Raw genomic sequence first — 23,028 nt, 5'->3', positions numbered from 1 at the left:
GATAATTTTTCAGGTAGATAATACGGTTATAGCAGGAAAATAGGCGAATATAAAGTGGCTTTATAAAAGATGAATAAATCAAAGTCTTCATGAATAATTGTTTCATAGTTTTATGTACTTTACATGTAATCTCAGTTTAATTTTGAATACTATCTAATTATATAAAATAAAATTATTGGAAATTTAATGAAATTATTAATTAATTTTACATAAAATATGGAATCATTTTGGGTAATACTGTCACAAATATATACATATCAGCTGAAACTGAATGACAGAATAGAGATGGCGACATATCAAATATATATTTCGGGCGTGCATAATCGATACAAGATAATTTGAAAAAACAACGCGCAGGAATACTAATGGAAATTTTGGTAAAATTTTATCGATATTTGACATGATTTTAGAAGTGCTATATTTTCAGTTACTGTACGAAATAGGCACAATAATGTTTAAAAAATTGATTTTGATTAAACAAATATCATATAAAATTAATTAATTTACAATTTTTATTACCGCAAATTTCGCGACATTGCATTAATGAATTAATATCTTAATAATTTCATACCAATCTGAGGGCTCTCTAAACAGAGAAAATATTCATATGTATGAATATATGTATATATATCTGTATACATACATTATGTGTATGTGCATACACAAATTTTTCATATATAATACAATTTATTAAAATTATTATTTATTAATATTATGATGCAAAAAACAATTATAAAAAAATATGACTGCGCATGCATTGGTATGAAACAAAATTCTCTACGATCACTTAAAACAAATATTAAAATTAAATTTTTATCTTTTATTACGTACCATCGATAGTCGTATCGTCTATACTTCATTGTTCGTCGCAGACGATCCCTAGAGATAACATTATTATTATGTAAAATGAAAGGAGATATTTTATTACGATAATAATGCATTGGTCACAATAATTTATATTTCTGCGTTATTTTGTACAATTGCAAAATCTCGGCGTTCTCTGGAATGCTGATACCGTATTCGATAGAAAATTCTTCGTTTTTCCTCTGCGAAACGTGACTTAGTCCTTCTGTTCTAATTAGCTCTTTTTTTACAATCGAGGTAATCGGGTTGCCCATACTCGTCTCGTATGCGAAAAAGAATCGTTTTTACAATACTTCCATCAAAAAACTTACGATAAGAAGGACGTCATATATCGAATACATCGCAGGCAGAAAAGAGGAAATATTTATAAAAAGTATCTATAAGAAATTAATATTACATTAGGCAATTTCATTACAGATTGTTAATCGAAATTAAGTTGTACAGTAATACTGTATCTTTGATATTTCTCGAAAAACTCGCACTATTATATTCTCATTATGAATAATTAATAAACTCGTTCTTTCTTTTTAATACTGATAATATCGATTTTAAATAATTTTTAAATCGTTGAACAAGATCGATAAGAACGCACCTAAGAATTGTCCTTCTTGTCGTAAGATCTCTACTGCTGTCTCGAACAAAGTTACTTTCTTAAAAAAAGACACGTGGCGTACATCAAGCACGCGGTGTTAATACTTATAATTAAATAGTCTATCGCGAATCTAATTGTATATAAATAAAGGTAGAAAACAAAGTATATATCAGAGAAAACGATTGAAGAAGTGACTGATGGGATCCCTCTGGCTGTCCTGACCATCGAGAAACAGACGAGCCGTTTTTCTGCCTCGTTTCTTGGTCCCTTTTTCTTCTTTAATATTCATATAACACAGCCTTGCTTCCTCCTTGTCTCTGCGTGAATGATTCCTCTTCAGTTTTGATCCTTGTCTCTATCGGCAAACGTCAACAACTTGATGTTGAGGCCGTTGAGATCACAGGACGAAATATTGATTTTAGGAGAACTTCTTGTCCTCATCGCGAAAATGCGGATTTCTCCTGATAGCCTGCGGAGCTTTCGTCGTGGCCTGTCATCGATCATTCGAACAAGATCTCTCCTGATGCTGTCTTGAATTGTCATAGGTACACGAGATATTGTCTCGTATGCCGCTGCTGTCGGACTAGCTCAGTTTAGTCGGCCGGAGAATGGTCTGTCGGGAATTCGGGGAGGAATATTGGGTACGGGACGCCTACAACATAGACAGATATTAAGTGTTGGATGTGCCCACAAATTTGAAACGGAAATACACCGCGAGGGAACAGTTATTAAATGGGAAAAACATGAAATCAATACGCAAATATAAGAAGCTTAGAAAATTCAAAATGTTCGACTATATAAAATTTCTATTTCTCTTCAGCAATATATATTAAAATTTAAATATAATTTTAATTAAATATCAAAAACTATATGTATAATAAAAAAGAAGTGTATAATCTTCGAATACATGCATAATACATATTATAATAAATTCTAGAAAATATATGATATAATGAAAATATAATATAAATATAATAGATAAATTTTTTTAATTTCATTGAAAAGCATTATAATATATAATCAAACAAAATCACACATTTAATCTAAAAAAAAAATATCATAAATATATTGCAACACACGAATGAAGAAGTAAAAAGTAAAAATATATAATGTATAAGTTTAAAATATTAAAATAGCATAAATCTCTCAATAGTTTGGATTAAAAAGAAATATAAGTGATTTACACAACATGCTTAAGCTTTAGCGACAACACATGCAAAAATAAATGTAGATGTAAAGAAACATTCAATTGCATTATTGCCATCTTATATAAAAGATAAATTGATTAAAATAAACAAAATTATGTAAATCTAAAATATATTTCATATTTTTAATGCCAACAACGGCGTTAAATATAATAACAATTTAAAAAAAAATTAATGTTCAAATATGATTCATTTCAGAATCAATGCGTTTTTAATTCATTAATAACAAATGACATTTTACTTTTCATATGAACAAAATAATTTTAATAACTATAATACTTCCTTAAGTTTTCCAGTCAATTTCCTAAATATTTCTATAATTTTTAAATATATTAAAATGTTCAAAAAGATTGTGTTAGACTAAGTAATTGCAATCTGAGACCTTTAGAAATAAAAACAAATGTAATTGTAAATCATTCTTCATACTAGATATACTATACTACAATTAATAAAAAATCAATTTTAAGAAAATTTTGTACAAATTATAATTATAGTATTTCTTTAACAACTAATCTAACAAATAATCTTGAATGCAGGAGAAAGCATATGAAAGTTAGACAAATACAAGGTTCAATATTTAATGAAAGATACACAGAACGCGAATACGCATCCCCGTGCTCGGGGAGAACACATTCACCAGTTCTGATTTAGTTCAATTTTGAATAATTTCAATGCTGCAATAATTTCAATTGTTCAATATATGTAAAAGACATTCACAATACATATTTTTAATGAAAAGAAAGACAAATATTATTTACTTCGTGATAAAAACCCATCGGAAATGCGTCTTCGACTGTTCGTGAAGGCAATGTTCTTTTCATTGTAATCTTATTTTTCACGTACGTATACATGTATATATACATATATATGTACTCGTATATGTGTATGCATATGTATACATATATACACATGTAGAGATATATTCTATGACATATTTACTTCCTATATACACATTTATATTGCAGTAAAACAGTGTGTGTTCCTCTCTTACGCGCACATGGCGCAATATTACAACGTATCTTTTGGGATATACCGCAAGAAAAACTTAATCAAGTAACCCTCGAATATTATTATAATAATTTTTAACAATATCTCAAGGAGAAATTTATCTCAGAATATAATTATGATTTCTTGGTCGGATTTAGCGGCATGAATAAAAATCGCTATAAAAATCAATGTATGATATAAAAATTAACAAGGGCGATATGCATAGTTTTGTATTAATCGACGAGAACTATGCTGTTTAGTATCTGGAAATAGAAGTACATAGTGATTTTGCTGTATGGGTTTCCATCGCAAAATTTTGCTTATCAAGGGCTCAATATTATATAATTGGAGGATACTTTACCCGCGTACGATCAAAGGATTTTGGTCACAATATAAATAGAGAAAAGATGTGTGCGCGCGTATCTTTGATGCAGCTTCGAATTATTAATTATATATTCCGGTTTAAAGAATTGTTATTTATAGCATTTAGATTTATTAAATCATTCACATCTTATCGATCTTTCTCGCAAAGGTTTGTATCATGTGATTTTCTTGTGCCAAAACCCTTCGAAATATCAAAACAACGGCAGCAAACCCACGATTCACTATTTGACTGAAATATCATCGTCTGTGTGCTTTCTGCTTTTTTTAAAATATTTTTCATATTATATAAGCGCGGCGATTTGGAGATTCTCAGCCCGTAATGTACAATAGAATTATATACTTACTCGGTATTAGCTTTACATGAGATTAAGCGTAACTATAGTGACATATAAGGCTTTAAATGGAAGCATATATATATGTTAATGTGTTGAATGTGAAGTTTGTATAGATATATACAACAATACGTGTATATATATATATATATATATATATATATATATATATATATATATACACAAACACATATTGTTGTGTAAACATTTTTCCATTTTATAAACAACAGATAAAAGTTAAAGTTGATATATTCATCGACTCCACACAATTTGTCTACAATCAACGTCAGACCCTAACATTTTCGATTTTATCATAAAATAAACGGCAAACGAACATATTTAAAAATATATTAAACTATTTAATTAATCATGTATATGTTTCAAACTATATTCATAAATTCGCTAAACAAAGTTATTATATTATCCTTCGTTGTAAGACTCGAGGTCGATATTCCACCAAATCGTCTTTTACCCCAGATGCATTTATATATTAATTTTCACAATATTACGATTTAACGAGAATTACTACAGGTGCAAACATGGACGTATGAAACAAGTGTTTTTCTCCTCGCTCTGGCCACACAAAGAACATAGATTTTTTTTGTATATTTTATTCTAGACTAACAGATAATATAGATTCTATAGCTTCCAAGAGGATCTATGTATGTGTTTGTATGTAAGTATACGTGATCCAGAGCCTATTTTTTTAAAATAAATATAGATAGGGTGCACTCTATCAGAAGGTGGAATAATCATATTGGGTTAAATCGAGAGAACTTTGAATATTTTGGTTAATAATATTCGATGCAACGAGTGCAACGTGATATGCCTGATCAAAAAGCTTGTGTAAAAAGGCTTCTATTTGTTTTTGTTTCATTGTTATATGTTAACAATGAAGCAAAAACAAATAGGAGCCTTTTTACAACTCACTAACGTAAAAATGACTATTTTGTAAGTTGGGACAAAATCTCTCATAATCTACCGAGTACGGAACACAACGCATTGCTAAAGAAATCTACGGATATATATCTTATAATATAATGTACGTTTTTAATATTTTCATAACCACATTAAAGGTTTATTATTTCCTAATACTTCGGGTTCGATTAATACTGATTAATAATTGCTTTAAAGGATCAGTATACAAGTCTCTCTGTATACAAGTTATACTGTACAATAACATTACAATAGCATACCATTTGTGGCTGCACACGGAATTTTTCCTTCAATATTCTTTATTCTTTCTGCGCTAAATGTATTGATTAGTCTCTCGGGACTTTATTAATCATCTAAACCATGAGCTAATAATATCCATGGTACATAAAACTAGATGTGATCAATCCGACGTGCTTCGGAGAAAGAGCAATAAAATTTCAAACCAAATTAATCAAAAGACAATTTAATATACAATCGCTAAAAATGTGTATAATTGAAGAAATGTATTCTGCCACGAGTTAAAATAAATTAGAAATAAATTTAAGTTGGCTATAAGGAATATTATTAGGCCTTTTTAATATTGATACAATTTTGAAGAGAGAGAATATAAATCTTATATTACAATAGTTATACCATTTGTAGCTATATTTAAGTTTTCAAGTTTTCTGCCTTTTTTGAATCGTTATTAAATTCATGACTGTTAGAATACGAGGAGTGCAATGACACGGAGAATACGAGTCTTCTGCCGACAATGTTCTTCTAAATTTATTATCTAGCCAAGGAGACATTCTCTCTATATATTGTAACGAAAAATATCTTCTTTTCATTTTAATTGCACTTCGATTATCGCCTTTAAGTTTCTTTCTCTCCGAATCACTGCGCAAACATATTTGAAATGAGAACACATATCGCTCCATGTATAGTACAATTCAGTTTAGCAAAGATTTTCAAGTATATTGCAAGTTTTATATAATGAGCCTATAAAGTTGTCATTCTTCATATCTTTCTTTTACACATGACAATTTTGTGCAAGAACTGTACGTACTATACAAATTTTGAAGCACGTCGTTGCTTTGCGAATACGCCTAAATATTCCTATTTACGAAAAATTCATCTTATATACATACATAGTTGAATCGCAAGCATGATTAGGGAGAGAGCTTCGGGAGAAATAATTATAAATTATACAAAATATATAACGTCGCTCCTAAATGTGATATACACTGTGTATGCCTATCAAATGTGTGATGTACACTCATACACATTATATGTGATATTATGGTTACTATTATTCTCAATAAGTGCGGTTATTATTAATTTAAACTATTAATAGAAAAGGGATAGATAGAAGTGGATAGAAAAAAAGACAGCAACAGGGAAATAGGGAGAGAAGAAGAAGGGAAGAAAGAGGGAAAATAGAGAGAATTTCGTGATTTTGGATTTTCATGCAAAATCCTCGAAGCATTCTACGCTATATCACATCCTATGTCTGAGCACATTTTTTTTCTTGTTTATATATCATAAGGATTAATATTTATTCGTAATATTTTTTCTTTCCTCTTATATAGTTCTCTTATATATGGTGTAGTATATATATATATATATGTATATATATATATTTGTTTAATGCTAAAAAAAAGGTAACAAACGTTCATTAGGAAGAGAGAGAAATAGAGAGAGACTTTACGAGATATTCTATGTAATACAATATTTTTGCCATTAAAGAAGCTTTTTTTTTAAATAAATTGGATATATATTCGCGCATGAGTTTTAGCTACTTTCCTAACAGCATGACATTTTCTTATCTATCTCATTATCGCCAACGACAACGCGTTCGACATTTCCCTCAATATTCATAATCCAAATATCAGATGCAATTCAGACATAATTATACCATATACCACAATATTTATATCAGACTCGTTCTTCAACAATGGAAATATTCTTTACAATCAATACGAAGCTACTATCAATCACATTATCGGGTTCTGGTAGACTTTCCAGGATAGATTCACTGGATATAAAATACAGTGTTTTAGGAAAAAATTCACAATATTCTGCTCTAGATTCACTAACGAGACTATGTGCAAATTTTCACACTTTTACATGGTGTGAAAATAACAATGAAATCGGGTTAATTGTACTAATCTCTACATTAGGATTCAATTTATTTTTTTTTACACATATATATGTATATATTTTATTTCATAACATTTCCTGACCGTTACACTTTGATTCCAGTTCTGCAGCGTTAAACGTATTTTATTGCTCAATTAGTGATTTTGAAAATTATCATAATTAAATCTCCTAAAAACATTTAAAGTAATATAGAATATTATTAGATAGAGGTGTAAAAAGTGCTTAATATATATATATTCGTTTCCTATAATACAGATATATATTTTATCCTACAATATGCAGATTATAGAATACTTCTTATACAATATGCAGATTATAGAATTACCTCTTATACAAATATGCATCTAAATAAAGATATACGTACACATATGTGTGTACAAATTTAATAAAAAGGCATAACCGTTAATGAAATTTATGTAATACCATGCAAGACAGACAGAAAGATATGTAAGAAACGCAAAGGGATTAAATTAGTAGATTATTCTTTGTGGAATTTCGTTAATAAAGATCTAATTTAAAGTAGAGGAAACACTGGAATTAGTTTCTCAACCCTGAACAGTCTACCATCTACTGCGCACACACTTAAATACTCATACATATATATATATATATATATATATATATATATATATATATATATTATATCGTTAGAGGGATACAACTCGAAATTCAATTGGTGGATATCTATTTACTTGATCTTGAACGCATCCATCAGCTCGTGCACGGCGGCCTGCGTCGCAGCCTGTGTCGCAGCTTGCGTCATCCTCTGCTGTAGACCACCCCCTCGACTAAACACACCACGGATACCCAGCTTTGACTACAGATCTCACTCTTACACAGTTTGTTTTAATTTCATACATTATATTGCTAAAAATATTAACTTATAATGCGCATTTCCTAGAGGAAAGCGTGCAATTTTTTTTTAAATACGAGATAAAGTAACATTAACCGGGGAAAGGGATATATATAGTTTTGTAACAGTAGTTATAAAAACACTTTATAATAGCAACACGATATTCGTTCAAGAGCCACTTTTAAACTGTCAGATAAAATTCGTCTTAGCTCCTGTTTATAAATACGTTTACAATTATACTATATGCCACTATTTTTTTTCTTTTGATAAATGTAATGCAGGCACCGACATATTCGTCCATAAATAGTAATTGACAAGTTTCAAATTGGTGTTATGCTTCATATAAAACATTTAAGTGACAAAGGACATATATGAAGTAAGAAGTGCTATTTATGCGATTGAGAAGCTTTGGACTTGTACGTTAAATAGGATATATATAGGATATAATCTTTGATATTTTTTACAGGAAATATACATCAATGAGATAATTGGTAAATAACTAATTTAAATTTCGAAGATACGCAATCGACTTTTTTTTATATTCAATTGCATTTTATCGAAATGTCATGCTGTTAGTATAAGTAAAATAAACGTTATCTATCTACCGTAAGAACACAAAGTCCTTTATTTGATAATATTTTCAACGATATATACATGATATACAGCTTCAATGAAGTAATTTACAATCAAACATGTGTGACTCGACTATATATATATATGTTATATCTCCATTTCCTACGAACAAGAAAATTGTACCTTCAGAAATATTTAGTATTGCACAGGTTTCATGTACTATTGGCGCTAAAATATAACTACAATTAGGGGTGTGTGTTGATCTCCGCGCGACAGATAATACATAGAATAATATATGTATATATACATTATATACTAAAATTATTACACTGCACGAAATATAAGTATTAAATAATAGAGACATAATATTATAAAGAATAAAAACAGAGAATTGCTCTGTACATCTTCTTTCTCTATATTCGTAATTTATTTCTGAACTACTACGAATGAATAAAAAATATGTCATTGTCATATATATGTATGTATGTATGTATGTATGTATGTATGTATGTATGTATGTATGTATGTATGTATGTATGTATGTATATATGGATGTATGTATATATGTATGTATAAAACGCAGGTGAAATGTACTAGAGGAATCGTTCGACACTTGGAAGCTCAATTAAATTCCAAAAACGTAAAGACGTGGGAGGATTAGAATAATAATCCTCATGTAATTTTCACACCCCTACTTAATTAACATCGATTTTATAATCTTTGTAGTGTATGCAGACAGATAGTAACATTAGGAAATAAGTGTTTTGTGTAAAATATACACTGACTATATATATATATATATAATGCAATACGGATACGATATTGATTAGTAGCGAATAGGCGAGTTAGTGCGAAGACTTATTGTCGGCGCCTGCAATAGAAAGTGAAGTTAGCACCCAAGCCCCAGATACACAAGCTACTTTAATATAGATGGGCGAGAGATGTTCGAGAAAGCAAAGTGTATTGATTTCACCAGGTCAATTGTGAAATGGTACCATTTTCATGTCACGTTATTGCATGTGATTATAATTTGAATATAAAATCACATTACAAACAATATTATTGTGCGGTTGAAATTTCAATGTGCACATAATTTAGCATTAGAATTGTGATCAATAAGATAATAAAATCACGATATAAGATTCAATCAACATTTTTTTAGCGACATTCATAGATAGAGAATTTTAAATTTTAAATTCGTTTTTTTTTTATATGAAATGTAATATGTACTCACGATGGTATCATAGGTGGAGGTAGGCCAGGGTTAGCTCGAGTTGGTGGTGGACCACCCGGACCAGGTCTATTAGGAATGGCTGGTGCTGGTCGACCGCCTGCAGGTACTGGTGGTGGTGCTCGTGAACTAGAAAGAGGTGGTGGCTGTGTCACTCCGCGTCTTGGACCACCAGGAGATGGTGGTGATAATCTAGAATTTATGTAGCATGTTTCATAATTCATAAAAGAATTTTCGCATTCAGATAAATTCCTTTAAGAATTAAAACTTTAATTGAACAAAAACAAGCAAGTTATAAGCAATATATATAACAAAAATTATCATATAAATGAAATCTTTATCTGCTTTATATATATATGTAACATAGAGTCCATTTAACTTTTTGATATCATTAATTAAAAGTATAAAACAATTGTAAAATATACTAAATTGAAATAAATATTTATTAAAAAATTAATTAAATTCTAGCGATATTTTATAATCTCTCTTTAATTTAATATTTTTATAGAAAATTCTTAATAGGAAAAGCATGCATAATGTGATGTTTTTCTTGATGACATTGTTAGTTAAGAAAAAAATAAAGATAAATGCATCACACATATATAAAGAATCTTACCCAAGACTGTTTTAACCGTGTTCAAATGTATGGCAAAGCAGACGGTACAAAATGTAAGGATAAAAAAATTAGTAAAATACGCGATAAATCCTGCTAGGAATAACATAAAGGTTACCTTGGATTCTCGCCGGATGCCAGCCAATCATTTTTTACAGGTGGTGGTACTGGAGTTGAAACAGTGGCCATGGAGACATCTCCGATGATACGAAGGGCCTCTTTGCATGCATGATACATGCGTAACATCTCTTCCCGTTTCTGCGCTTCTTCAGGAGATTCTTCCATCATGGAAGCCTAATTGCATACACATCACAAATGTTTCTTTCAGGTAAAAATAAGAGAAAAAAAAGAATTTCAAAAATATGTATAAACATAGGGCTATATTATATGTATACTTGTTTGAAAAATGAAAAACATAAATTACACACAATTCTTTGGTTTTGGAGAGGAATGGAAAAGATAAGGATACTTACAATTACAGGGTCATTGAATAGTTTCAGAGTATTTATTTCTTTGTTTGACTACGGGAAAGGATTAATGGAGAAAGGATTAATCTGTAAAATTCTTAAAACGAAACAACTATTCTGCAATAAACTACAGTATAAGCTCAAAAATGTATTGTATCAATATTTTACCTGATCACCACTTGCATAAAGATGCGCCAACAATTCTCCATTAATGAAGTCTTTAGCGTTATTAATAATAAGGTGCATAATTGTCTTTGGAACTAGATCACGGGTAGTTTTCGTAACAATCTTCATGTAAGAATCTACTAAATTCCTGATTGTTTCCACTTGACGCTCCAATTGAGGATCCATTGATGATTGACCTTCTGTTCCACCCTATATAAACAAAAATAAGATTGTTTAAACTCTTGTTTTGATTAAGTTGCTTCCAAATGTTCAATAATTAAAGGCATGTATAAAACAGCACTCGCAGTACTGCAAAACATTACACTAAAATGTCAATATCAATCAGTCTAAAAATCTAATTAATTTATCAAAATGCAAAGTAACATGTTTTGTTTCATAATGTGCAACAATGTGCAACAATGTGCAATAATGTGTCGAGGTGTCGAGGAGGTGTCCGATGCTCATGTAAGTGTCGTATATATAATTCTTGAAAACACGATTGTACGAACCTCATATCCTTCCTTTTTAGTTAGATTTAAATACGAAACAAAGAAATATGATTACTATTATACACTTAGTATAATAAAAAGTTATTATACACTTAGTATAATTAATATTTTATCTTGGAAAAGAATTTATATAGATATAAATTGAAAAGAAAATACACTCCTTTCTCTCTCTCTTCTTTATACAAACAATGCAAGTATAATTAACAGTATTTAAGAAGCAATAAAAATTATAGTATTTATATAAAATATAGAATTCACATATCAAATTATGTAAATAAATTATCGGCATATATATTGCACATTAAATTAATAAATCTCTCGACATATATATATATATATATATATATATATATATATAATTTTTTAAAAAGTTCAAGTAAAATAGTCAAAATTATTTCCAAAGCAATTATCTTTTTGTTAGTTATTTTCAACAATATTCAGATCACACAGTTAATAAATCGAAAACAAAATTGTCATCTCTATCATTTTTATTAACTCACCCTCTGCTTATCCTAAAATAAATTAAAATAGATTCTAATAAATAATATAATGAATTATCGTATCTAATAAATACTATAATAAATTGTTGTATAATTTAAAAAATAGAATACATTGTTATTCTTATATTATAAATATATGAAAATTTGTGCATAGAATTGATTCGGATAAATATCTCCATTTTTATCTCTCTTTAATAAATAAACTGATATTTAGCTGATATAAAACATAAGACATAAATCTTTCATCTTTTATGAAAGCATACATATGTAATTATTTAATTGTATGTCCTGATCAATAATAAACTCACCTCTCCTTCGCCATTCGCTTGTTCTGTTGATTTTTCAGGATACACACCAGCCCTTAAGAAAGAAGCCTTCCAAGAATCAACATCATCTTGAGTTTCACAACTCAACTCCAATTGCTTGTAATCTTTATATACGTTTCTCCCCTCCGGATTGAATAACGCGAATAAATGACGTCGCGACATGAAACCTTGTTCTAGATCACGCAGTTTCAGTCCATCCAAAGGCAGCATGTACTTCTTCTCACGTTCCTTCATACATAAAAATATCATAAATTAAATATCATTCTTAAAAATCAATGATTTCCTTTTTTGTAATATATGATATAATTTTTAATATCAAATTTAACCGATTACATAAATAATTATAATCGATATTTACTTCTTCATCCTTGAACCAGGAGATACTCTCCGATGTTAAAACAAACCAGTAATCTCTTGAGCCGCCCTTCATAATACCGAGATTATGTATGCACATGTAGCCTTTGCGAATTACTTGGTTGCCTAATGTATGCCGTCCAGATTTAACAGAATTTTCCGACGATTGCTGTGCACTGTAACATAAATAATAATGTATAATGAAATGCCAAATAAGAGATTTTATATACCCAACTGCAAGAATTGCTATCAAATCTTACATTAGTCGGTTATAATAAGTAAAAGAAAACAGTGAGTATAAGTATCCTAGCATCCATGTTTCAAATAAATATATACCGCACAAAAAAATAATGTTTGCTTAATATAAAATAGCTTGTGTTACAAATTTTTGTACATACATATATATATATATATACTATTAAATCGATATTTTTTAAATTTTATAATAAAGAAACAATATTTAGAATAAAGGTGGACAGTACTTTGTGCCTTTACCTACAAAAACTAATGTACATTTATACAACTATTTTGAAAAAAATAATTCTAAAAAAATATTTACTTTAGTATTAATATAAAAAATATTACAGAATAATCGTGTATTTGTTTTGCTATTTTTGCTTCATGCACATTTTATGCTTCATTTTAGCTTCAAAAATTTCTAAGCACATATTTGTTTTATAACTGCTTAAACAACATTAGCATATTACAAACACGTGCAGTATAGCTACCACTTATTAGGCAACATTGCAATAATTTCCATTGTAGTGCAAGAGGATTGCATAAGCACATATTACATTGATCGCAAAACAATAGATTATAAAACTAAGGCTTGATGTTGCTGTATGAAATACAGTTTAAAAATTTTTCGAATGACGTACAGATGTGACTTAGAAATTATTTTTCTTTGTAAGAATCCTAATTTTCTGATATATGCAATATAAAAACGAGAAATACTTATTTTGATTAGAAAAAAAGCAAAATTACAATTTGGGAAAAATAAATCCACACAGTAATAAATGCATACTAAAAAACAATTAAAAATAAACAGATTCAAATCAATGTATATATAATAATGGTATCTCATAGTATTAATATGCAAAATTTTCGATAACATGAATTCAATAGTTCGACTATAAATTGTAAGAATTTCTAACATTCGACTGTATCGAGATTGTTGTACGAACGTAAATCTAAAATTTAAAAAAATATCGCAAAAAAAGCGTGTAAAAATATAATTCTAAGAAATTTCAAAGAAAATTAACTAAAGATTAGTTTTGCATTATATGGTAATTTACATATTTTTATTTTAAATGCTAATTAACTATAGTGTTTAAAAATTAATATAACAATTTAAATAATAAAAATATGGATATATAGAGAAAGAGAGAAAATATAAAAATTCTTTATATATATATATATATATATATATATATATATATATATATATTCTTAATTTTAATATTCTCAAAGTAAATTAGATAAACACAATATCAAGCTAAAAACTACTAAAATTTAGCTTATAGTATATTAATATTTTAACTTAATATAGAAGCAAGAGATATTAAAAAAAGAATAAGCATAAAAAAGAAAGAGCGTGAAAATAAAAAAAGAATAAAAATGTAGTGTAAATTTTTGTTGGAATGTACTATAATATTCTTACCTTGCATTATGGCAACTGGCTGCAGCGCTGCCAATATAATTAAATCATTTCTTTAATTGTGAAGTTTGAAGAAGAGTTAATAATGAGAAAAGAAAGATATATGGCCATATTATTTTGATTAGGGTAAGGCACATAATTTCATAAATAAGTTTACAAATTATAAAATAAATGTCACGTAAATTGGTTATTTAATTACAATTTTTTAATGATTTTACTAAGATTATATATATATATATATATATATATATATATATATATATATATATATATATATGTAATAGAAAACAAGAACTAAAAATAGCTAGCTATTTCTGTACAGAATTTGTATGTGCCTTGTCCCCAATGATATTATAAATAAAATTAATAAAATTTTACAATGATATTTATGTAATTTTCAGCAACATCATTATCGATTCTATATATAAAGAATATATTTACTTCTATTATATAATCATATTTATATAATTAATATAAACTGTATACATATAAATATTTAACATAATTGTTCATAATCTTATGTTTTTCAGAGATATTATTTATAAACAAAAAATAAAAATCAGAAAGAATTAAATATATAGAGAAATATTGCTATATAGCCACAACAATAAAAATCAATGAGCTAAGAAGAATGTAACATATGCAAATGCAATTCCTTATTCTTGATAATGTGTGAAATTATTTCTTTAAGATAAATGTTAGCGTCTCTTGGTTTAACACAATCAATTGTTTTATGTAAATTTCAAGTAATTTTAATTCTATTATCTTTTAACTTTAGAATTAACATTAAAAATAATATAATACTCGATTAAAAGTTTTTATTTATAAGCAGAACAAATAAAACAGATCAAGTTATATTAGTGACAGATAAGTAACAGAAATTAATTAAGATAAACATATTGCAAAGATAAATGTATGGAGACGAAATTAGTTTAGCATATACTTAGGTATGATTTTAGCATAGTGTCATACGAGTATAGATTGAATAAAAATAATATTAGATAAATTATTGCTCATTAAATTCTAAAGTGACTTTTAATTTTAAAAGGAGAAGTTAAGAATGTTGCCATGATCAAAGATTGCTATGTGAGTTGATTTTAGCAAGACATGCATTGACTGTGAAAATATATGCGCTGATATTTTGAATAAAGAAATAATGGCAAGCAAAAAATTTGATAATCACGTGTAGTACGTTTTTTTATCATATTTTTCAACAATGTTAAAGTTTTCATTTTCTTATGTAGATTCTTATGTAGATTCTTACAAACAAATTATCTTTATAATTATCTATCCACTTTACCAAGTATTAAGCATACTCTATATTAAATTTATCGCTTTTAAAACTACTTTAACATGTTTAACTACTTTAACATATTTAAAATGAAACAAATTTTTACTACGTATATAATTATTAAATGACTTTTTAGTATATAAAATTTCCAAATGCATTTCTAAACTTTATAAAAAAATAAATATATCTTTTAAGAAAGACTATAAGTATCTGTTATTATATTAAATGAAATATAGAAATACATTATAAAATATGTAAAATATTAGAAACTTTTCGTACAACTTTAAAATATGCAATACACGTGAATTCATATATTGCTAATATCTTTTCAACTAAAGCAGTCTTTTAAAACATACACAAGTTCGCCTAAATACTATAACAACATTATACATAAAATCTGTTGCTATTTAGTGGCTATATCAAACTTAATACAAAATAAAAAAATATAGCAGCAAGCACACATAAGTGTAACAAAAATGACATGTAGGAACTAGATGTACCAACTTAAATAAACTGAAAATTTTTAACTATTTTTATCTCTGAAAATAATAGTTAAATCTATAGTTAAAATATAACACATAAAAACATTGAAATATTTAATGATTACTTACTTTGCAAAACCGATGAAATCTTCGTGATTAGTATTCATGTATGCAAGCTCGCAATCAACCAACAAAACCAACTGCTCTTTACACATTTGTTCGCGTTGCCTGACGTATGTCGTTATGATACGTTCTGTCTCTTCCCTCAGTCTAGGATAGCGTGACATCTGTAATTTTACAAATCCCAATAAGATGTAAAAATATGTAAGAAATGTACAATTGACTCATGTTTCACCATTTAAGTTTAAGATAACATTGTTATTCTATCTTTTATTATTTCATTATAATGTTTTTACTTACCCTATCTGTACAAATGCGTACAACATTACTAAGTTCTTGCACAACTAAATCTACACATTTAAGACTTGGTTCTTTAAGTCTATTTATTTGCTTTTTCACTATTGCCTCAAAAGCCATATCTGGGGTGAATAATCCTACTCTGATACCTATAATCAAAATTTTATTAGTAATTTACTTATTATATTTGTAAAACTTTACATGCAAAATTAGATCGAGGCAAAAGAAATTTACCATGTATATTTCTGATAGCAAAAGCAATTTCTCTCCTTAATTCTTTTTCATCAAATTCCATTTTAACAATTTCGAATGGGAAACGCTCGTGGAAAAGTCTATTAATTTTTGCGCCACCACTGAGTTCATTAGTATTAATTTGTGCAGAACCAGAGCCTTCTATAGTTCTCTCGAAATCTGATTGAAGTTGTTGTATCATCCTTAAAAATAATTTTCTATTAATTCGTGTAATATAACCTGTCATAAAATAATATTAATTACATGGGTAGAGAGTCTCGATGTTATCTACCATTCACAAAACACATCTGAAATATTTGTTATTGTGTGTGTGTCACAATCTGTAAATTTAAATAACAAAATGTCATATATTTCCCAACAAGATACCACATCATGTGTTAAAAAGATATATATTAGCAATTTTATTTGCAATTATACATATTAGCAATTTTAATCTTCTTGTAGCAGAATAATTTAATGCAAAATTAATTTTTAATTTTTAAACTAAATTAACTAAGCATTTTATAACATAACACAATCGCAGCTCTTTAATTAATTAAAGTTTCATGCAAATATGTGGCACACTATTCTTGTTAAAGGAAACTAAAAAAGGGAACAAGGATACCTACATATACATTCGAATTGATCTGAAAAACAAAAGGTAAATGATCTAAAACTTCAAGACACTCCACCCATAAAATCCAAATTATATAAATTAAGAAAAAATGAATATAACTATAGTTTTTGCTTGCATAATTTTGTGGTGAAAATATAAAATATAGTGCACACATTCATTGAGAGAAATTTTAATGTTATATAAACATAACATGTAATGTATGTGTAATATATTCTGCTATAAGATGTGTAATGTTTATATACATTTTATGAATGGAAGATGAGTATTGAGTAACTGTAAACCAACATAATATAAAATTCTAAATTCACTTACTGTAACATAGCCTTTGTTTTGATTGCAGGATCATCAGGTCTGAAATGTTTATACTGCTCGACATCTTTCTCTAAAGTTAACTGTTGTTTTTGTAATCTATCTCTTAAAGCTGGCAAGGTATCTCTGATATGATTTGTTAATTGCTGATTCAAAACTCTTTGTAAATATGGCGTACCCAACCTATCTGCTAGATGACGATAAGACGGATGACTAAAAAGTAAAATAAAAGTTATATATTATAAAAAAACAAGAAACAAGTCATGCCTAGAAATTATTTTCACTGTTTGTTTAACTGTTGTGTACCTGAGAAAGAATTTTCGCTCAGCAGCTAAAGCATTTTTTATATCCTTCCGTCCTTCTATATCTTTCTGACTTCTATTGACAACACCAATGTAACCTCTTCTCAATGGTAATAATTTATTTTCCAAAATATCTCTTGCATCAGTACCATCGTCCATGAGATCCAACTTAGTAATGACACCAATTGTACGTACACCTTAGAGTATTATACATAAAATTAATATTCACTTAAAAAAGATATAATAACAATATTGTTAGATTAATTGAATACCTTGTGGATCCACCTCCTTAGCAAGTTTAAGAGCATCGCTATTAGCCAAATCAGTGTTAGCTGGTGTGACTGCCAATATAAGACAATTTTCACGTTTAATAAACTGAAATATCATGCCTTTAATTTGGGCCTCTATATCTGCTGGCTGATCTCCGATTGGTACCTTTGTAAGTCCAGGTAAATCAATTAATGTTAAATTCAAGACTGCAAAAAGATAAAAATATGCCATTATAAATAACGATTATTATTTTTTATTTAAATAACTTCTTTATTTTACTTACCATTGGGTGAATATACTCTAAGATTAATTGGTATATTAGAGATGCCCTTATTACTTCCAGTTACTCTGTCTGTTTCAGCTTCAATTTCTTTTCGCACTTCATCAAAATCTATAAACTTCTTACCTTTGCAATGCAGAAACTCTGCGTGTTCTACAATATAAGAAAAAAGTAATTTAATTGAATTTTTATAATTATTTATAATTATTCTTATTATTATGTATTAAAAAGAATAAAAAAAAATAAATGAAAGTATTGAAAATAATATTTTATATATATTCTTTAATATATATACATTTTTATTACATTCTATTTTACAATGTGCTCAACTTATGGCTTATCAGAATTTTAGGCTCAGGAAGTATGACACAAAGAGTATGATAATGACAAAGTTCAAGAGAGTAACTTTTATCAATTCTACTTTATACTACAAAATGATAAAATCAATAGTTGTTTTTATGAATTTATCTATAAACTATAATAAATATATCACGCATAGTGCATTAAAATTTCTCAACAGGAGTTAACCAGAGGATCACATATAAATGATTTAAATGCATTAAGCAATGCCTTGCTTAAAAGAAAAAAATTGTCATAAGTATACGAGTCAATAGGTTAACAAGATGATATTATGAGTCCGTAGAAGACTATATTTTTTAAATTCTCTTTTATGTATATATATCTTTAAAACTAATAACATATACACAAAAGATGTTCTAAAGACATTATTATACATATGTAAAAATTTTTGTATTTAATTAAATATCAAAACAAAAGAGAAATGATATAATCAGCCTTATTTATTACGACTCACCAGTTGAACAGTTAATCAACTGTAAGATGAGCGGTCTCCTTGTCACAATGCCAGAACCTCTGGGCAAAAAGTCTCTGGGAAAGAAGACTCATTGTTATAATTGGTCATAATTAATACATTCATATTTTTTTACAAGAAAATACATATAATGTGCATTTAAGTGTTGTTTGAAAACAACGATGGATTAGTCCCCCTTAATTATTTTAAAAATTTAAAATAATTAATTAAAAATATATACGTAAGCCTAAAATGCAGATAGTAATGATTTGTTTCATGATAATATCTTCATTCTCTTTGATAAAAATATGCATACTTGTCTGATTATCTACTTTATCTTAGAAATGATTTGTAATACATCCTTTCACTGATAAGTTTTTTATTTTATTTTTTTTAAATTTTTTTATTATAGATTGACATTAACAAATTCATCAGGATTCTTTAGAAAGAAAAAATAATACTGAAAAGACTATGTATGTGCAACATGATTTGACAATGTCGTACAATGAATCAATTTTGCATCATAAAAATTTCTCAAAATTTCTCACTATAAAAATAATTACTATTATAATTTCTATGTAGAATATAAAAATATATTTCAAATACCAGAGATATTAAATATAGATATATGAGAAAAATTAATTAAATATAACAAATAAATAATTTTTAAAAAATTAAAAAAATTGCTAGTTTTGAAATTATTTAATTTGTAGTTTTCATGTTTCCATCAATTGTAAGTTCTCAAAACTAACATTTTATGTCTGTGCATGTAATTGTAAATTCTTCGTTTAATCGGGACGTTGGAATGTGAAGCTTGACGAGAGTCTACAAGAGTGTAAAACCGTCTCGCCTAAATCTGTTTTGCGCATGAACGGACGCTCTTCTAAAGTGCTCCGGTGACAAGAAGACATTTGACAGGTCGTCCTGTGGGCGTTTTTGACGTCGTAAATTCACGCTCGCCCCGTTTCGCGTTCATCCATGCCTCGCACGAAGAGGATGACGCACGAGGCGACGACTGTCAAACGGTCCTCCCTCTCGCCATCATCATCGTCGAACTTTAACATTAATCGAACGACGACAACCATGTCAAGAGGTCGAAAAGGTCCCGCGTGTTTCGCCACGCCTAGGACTTACGTATCGACGAAGACGTCGGCGCCGAATCGAAGTAAAAGACGTTTCTCTCATCTGTCAAACATCCTCCCCTTCGAAGTAAAAAGCAAGCCGTACTCAAAATTCAGAGAGAAGGATAAAAAATGCAGAAACATAACCGTAAAGGAAGCAATCTCGGATGAGGGACAAACAACGGTGGTGACGATGTTCGTGCTCGATCGTTCTTATCTCACCAGATGATGAGATAAGCCCGAGATACTCGAATATCTCGTCTCGTCCGTTCGAAAGACTTCGCACGTTTCCTTCTCCCGATCTCGAGGCTGCGAAGGGAGAAAAGGATACCACCAGGAACGACGAAGGGAGGGAGGATACTCACTTGCCGACGAAGTTCTCGAGCACGGAGCTCTTGCCCGCACTCTGGCCGCCCACCACCGCGATCTGCGGCAGATCGAGCTGCATATGCACGCCGAGCTGCGTGAACGCATCCTGCAGCTTGTTGACGATCGGGATCAATTGTTCCATGCCCGTGTTGCCCGCCATCCTGTCGTCGGAGTCGCGTAAGCCGCGTTATTGCACTGCTCGCTCGTACACGCACGCTAGGGCGCCCCGACACGCATATAACCCACACACACACGGACGCAGGCGCACTCCTCTTCTCTCTCCCGCGAGTACGCGAGTCGCGATTCCACCTGGAGCTGCCGATGCCGATGCTGCCGATGCTCCGCCACCGCCTGCGCGCCCACGTACGTCCGCCCTAAGGGTGGCTGACGGAGGCGAGTGGCCGTTCGTTACGGGGTCTAACCGTACACTAAGCAAGATGGCCGATTTCCGCGAAGGCTGCTCGCGCACGCTCGCTTCACCGCATCTTCCCCGCGAGAGCGGCAACGATACGAATCGCGCGATCTCGCATCGGCCTCGCTCCCGTCACGTTTAGCGCGATATACGCGGGTACGTTTCCGCGCGAAGAGGAATTGGAAGATTGCTCGGAAGTACGAGCAGCAGCACCGTACTAGTACCAGTACTTTTTACGGCGCCGCGCGTAAACGAGAGGATGAACGGAGCGGTCGAACGCGACGACGACTGATCGACGACTCCTCGCGTCGTCGAGAGAAAGAGAGAGAGAGAGAGAGAAAGAGGGCGGTTCAATCGATAATCGAAGCGTGCGCACAAGCCGCCACCGTCGTGACCCACTTTCGCAGCCGCGAGATAAAATCCATATCGTCCGTCGACGCTCTGACCTTTTTACTCCGCGCTCCCACGCGTGAATTGTCAAGTGCGCGCGCGCGCGCGCGCGCAACGGAAATTCGACTCGCTTCCGATGATGCGAACAATCGATGCCCCGATATCAGCTGTGCCATGCCTGTTCATCTCGAAGCTCCTCCTTGTCCTTTTCTTCCTTTCGAATACATGAATGTTCCGAATACATGAATGTTTAGTTTGCTCTTGATTCGAGCGAGATCCCTTAAGGTGATGCGCATGAATGGGAAACGGATTTGTAGCGAGCGCCCGCGAGATTTTCAAAATCACGCGGTGGAATTTTCGCCGCGAAAGTGAGTCTAATCTCGTTTTTCTCTTCCCACCTTTCGCCTTTTTTTTTTTTGGCCAGGTATAAGGGGAGAAAGTGGAATCGCCCCCGAAACGGCCGTATCGATTGATTCGTGGTTGAGTATATAAGTACATTTAGTAACATATTGCATGTACTTTCCTTCTTATGTGTGTATATAAATGTGCGCTTCCATCGGCTTGTTATTTTTAACAGTGTGTTGGTCGGGCCAGATTTTTCGCATGCGCGACAGTAATGACAGGTAAAATACGGAGTGATACGATTCAACAGAATTGACAGTATTATGATTCGAGCTGGAGATAATTATGCCACGTTCTTGTCAATTTTATATTTCGTGTCTCAATGAATCAAGCAGTTGTCAAAAACTCGTTATAATTTCGTTATGAAATTGCCGATTAATCTTGAACGTGACCAACAGTCATGATGCAAAAATATCTAGATAGGATGTGTTCGATTTGAAGATGTTTTAACCGAAAGTGATGCTTTCAAGATGCAAGAAGCTTCCGTCATGTTTGCAATTATTTCAGGAAATCGAAAAATTTATTTTTATCATTTTAATTATGATAAGAACATAATTATTATAATAAAAGAATCTGAATAAAAGAAAGTGAATATAATTTAGATGTATTTTTTTATT

General features: G+C 30.0%; 1 protein-coding gene across 14 annotated transcripts; it reads right to left on the bottom strand.

Annotated features, from left to right (window-relative positions):
- Window positions 1-917: 917 nt before the first annotated feature.
- On the bottom strand, window positions 918-21,931 carry LOC105250093 (dynamin). 14 transcript variants are annotated; one of them, XM_025407344.1, is made up of 19 exons: window positions 21,204-21,931; window positions 19,721-19,794; window positions 18,910-19,059; window positions 18,629-18,832; window positions 18,361-18,553; window positions 18,058-18,267; window positions 17,112-17,311; window positions 16,881-17,026; window positions 16,590-16,747; window positions 14,691-14,717; window positions 13,035-13,206; window positions 12,659-12,904; window positions 12,351-12,362; window positions 11,345-11,551; window positions 10,828-11,003; window positions 10,713-10,718; window positions 10,100-10,288; window positions 8,132-8,227; window positions 918-2,108 (listed from the first exon to the last, which is right to left on the bottom strand). In XM_025407344.1, the coding sequence occupies exons 1-19, from the start codon at window positions 21,365-21,367 to the stop codon at window positions 2,045-2,047; spliced, it is 2,694 nt and encodes an 897-aa protein (XP_025263129.1). In that variant the 5' UTR covers window positions 21,368-21,931; the 3' UTR covers window positions 918-2,044. The 14 variants fall into 14 exon arrangements, with proteins under 14 accessions (XP_025263129.1, XP_025263133.1, XP_025263128.1 ...); XM_025407348.1 differs by lacking the exon at window positions 12,351-12,362 and adding an exon at window positions 11,851-11,862 and having other exon boundaries at window positions 10,100-10,225; XM_025407343.1 differs by lacking the exon at window positions 12,351-12,362 and adding an exon at window positions 11,851-11,862 and having other exon boundaries at window positions 21,204-21,367.
- Between the last annotated feature and the right edge of the window lie 1,097 nt (window positions 21,932-23,028).

This window comes from Camponotus floridanus, unplaced genomic scaffold (genome assembly GCF_003227725.1).
Source record: "Camponotus floridanus strain SB8 unplaced genomic scaffold, Cflo_v7.5 scaffold17, whole genome shotgun sequence".
NCBI classification, from domain to species: Eukaryota; Metazoa; Arthropoda; class Insecta; order Hymenoptera; family Formicidae; genus Camponotus; species Camponotus floridanus.
This window is presented reverse-complemented; position numbering and strand designations above follow the sequence as displayed.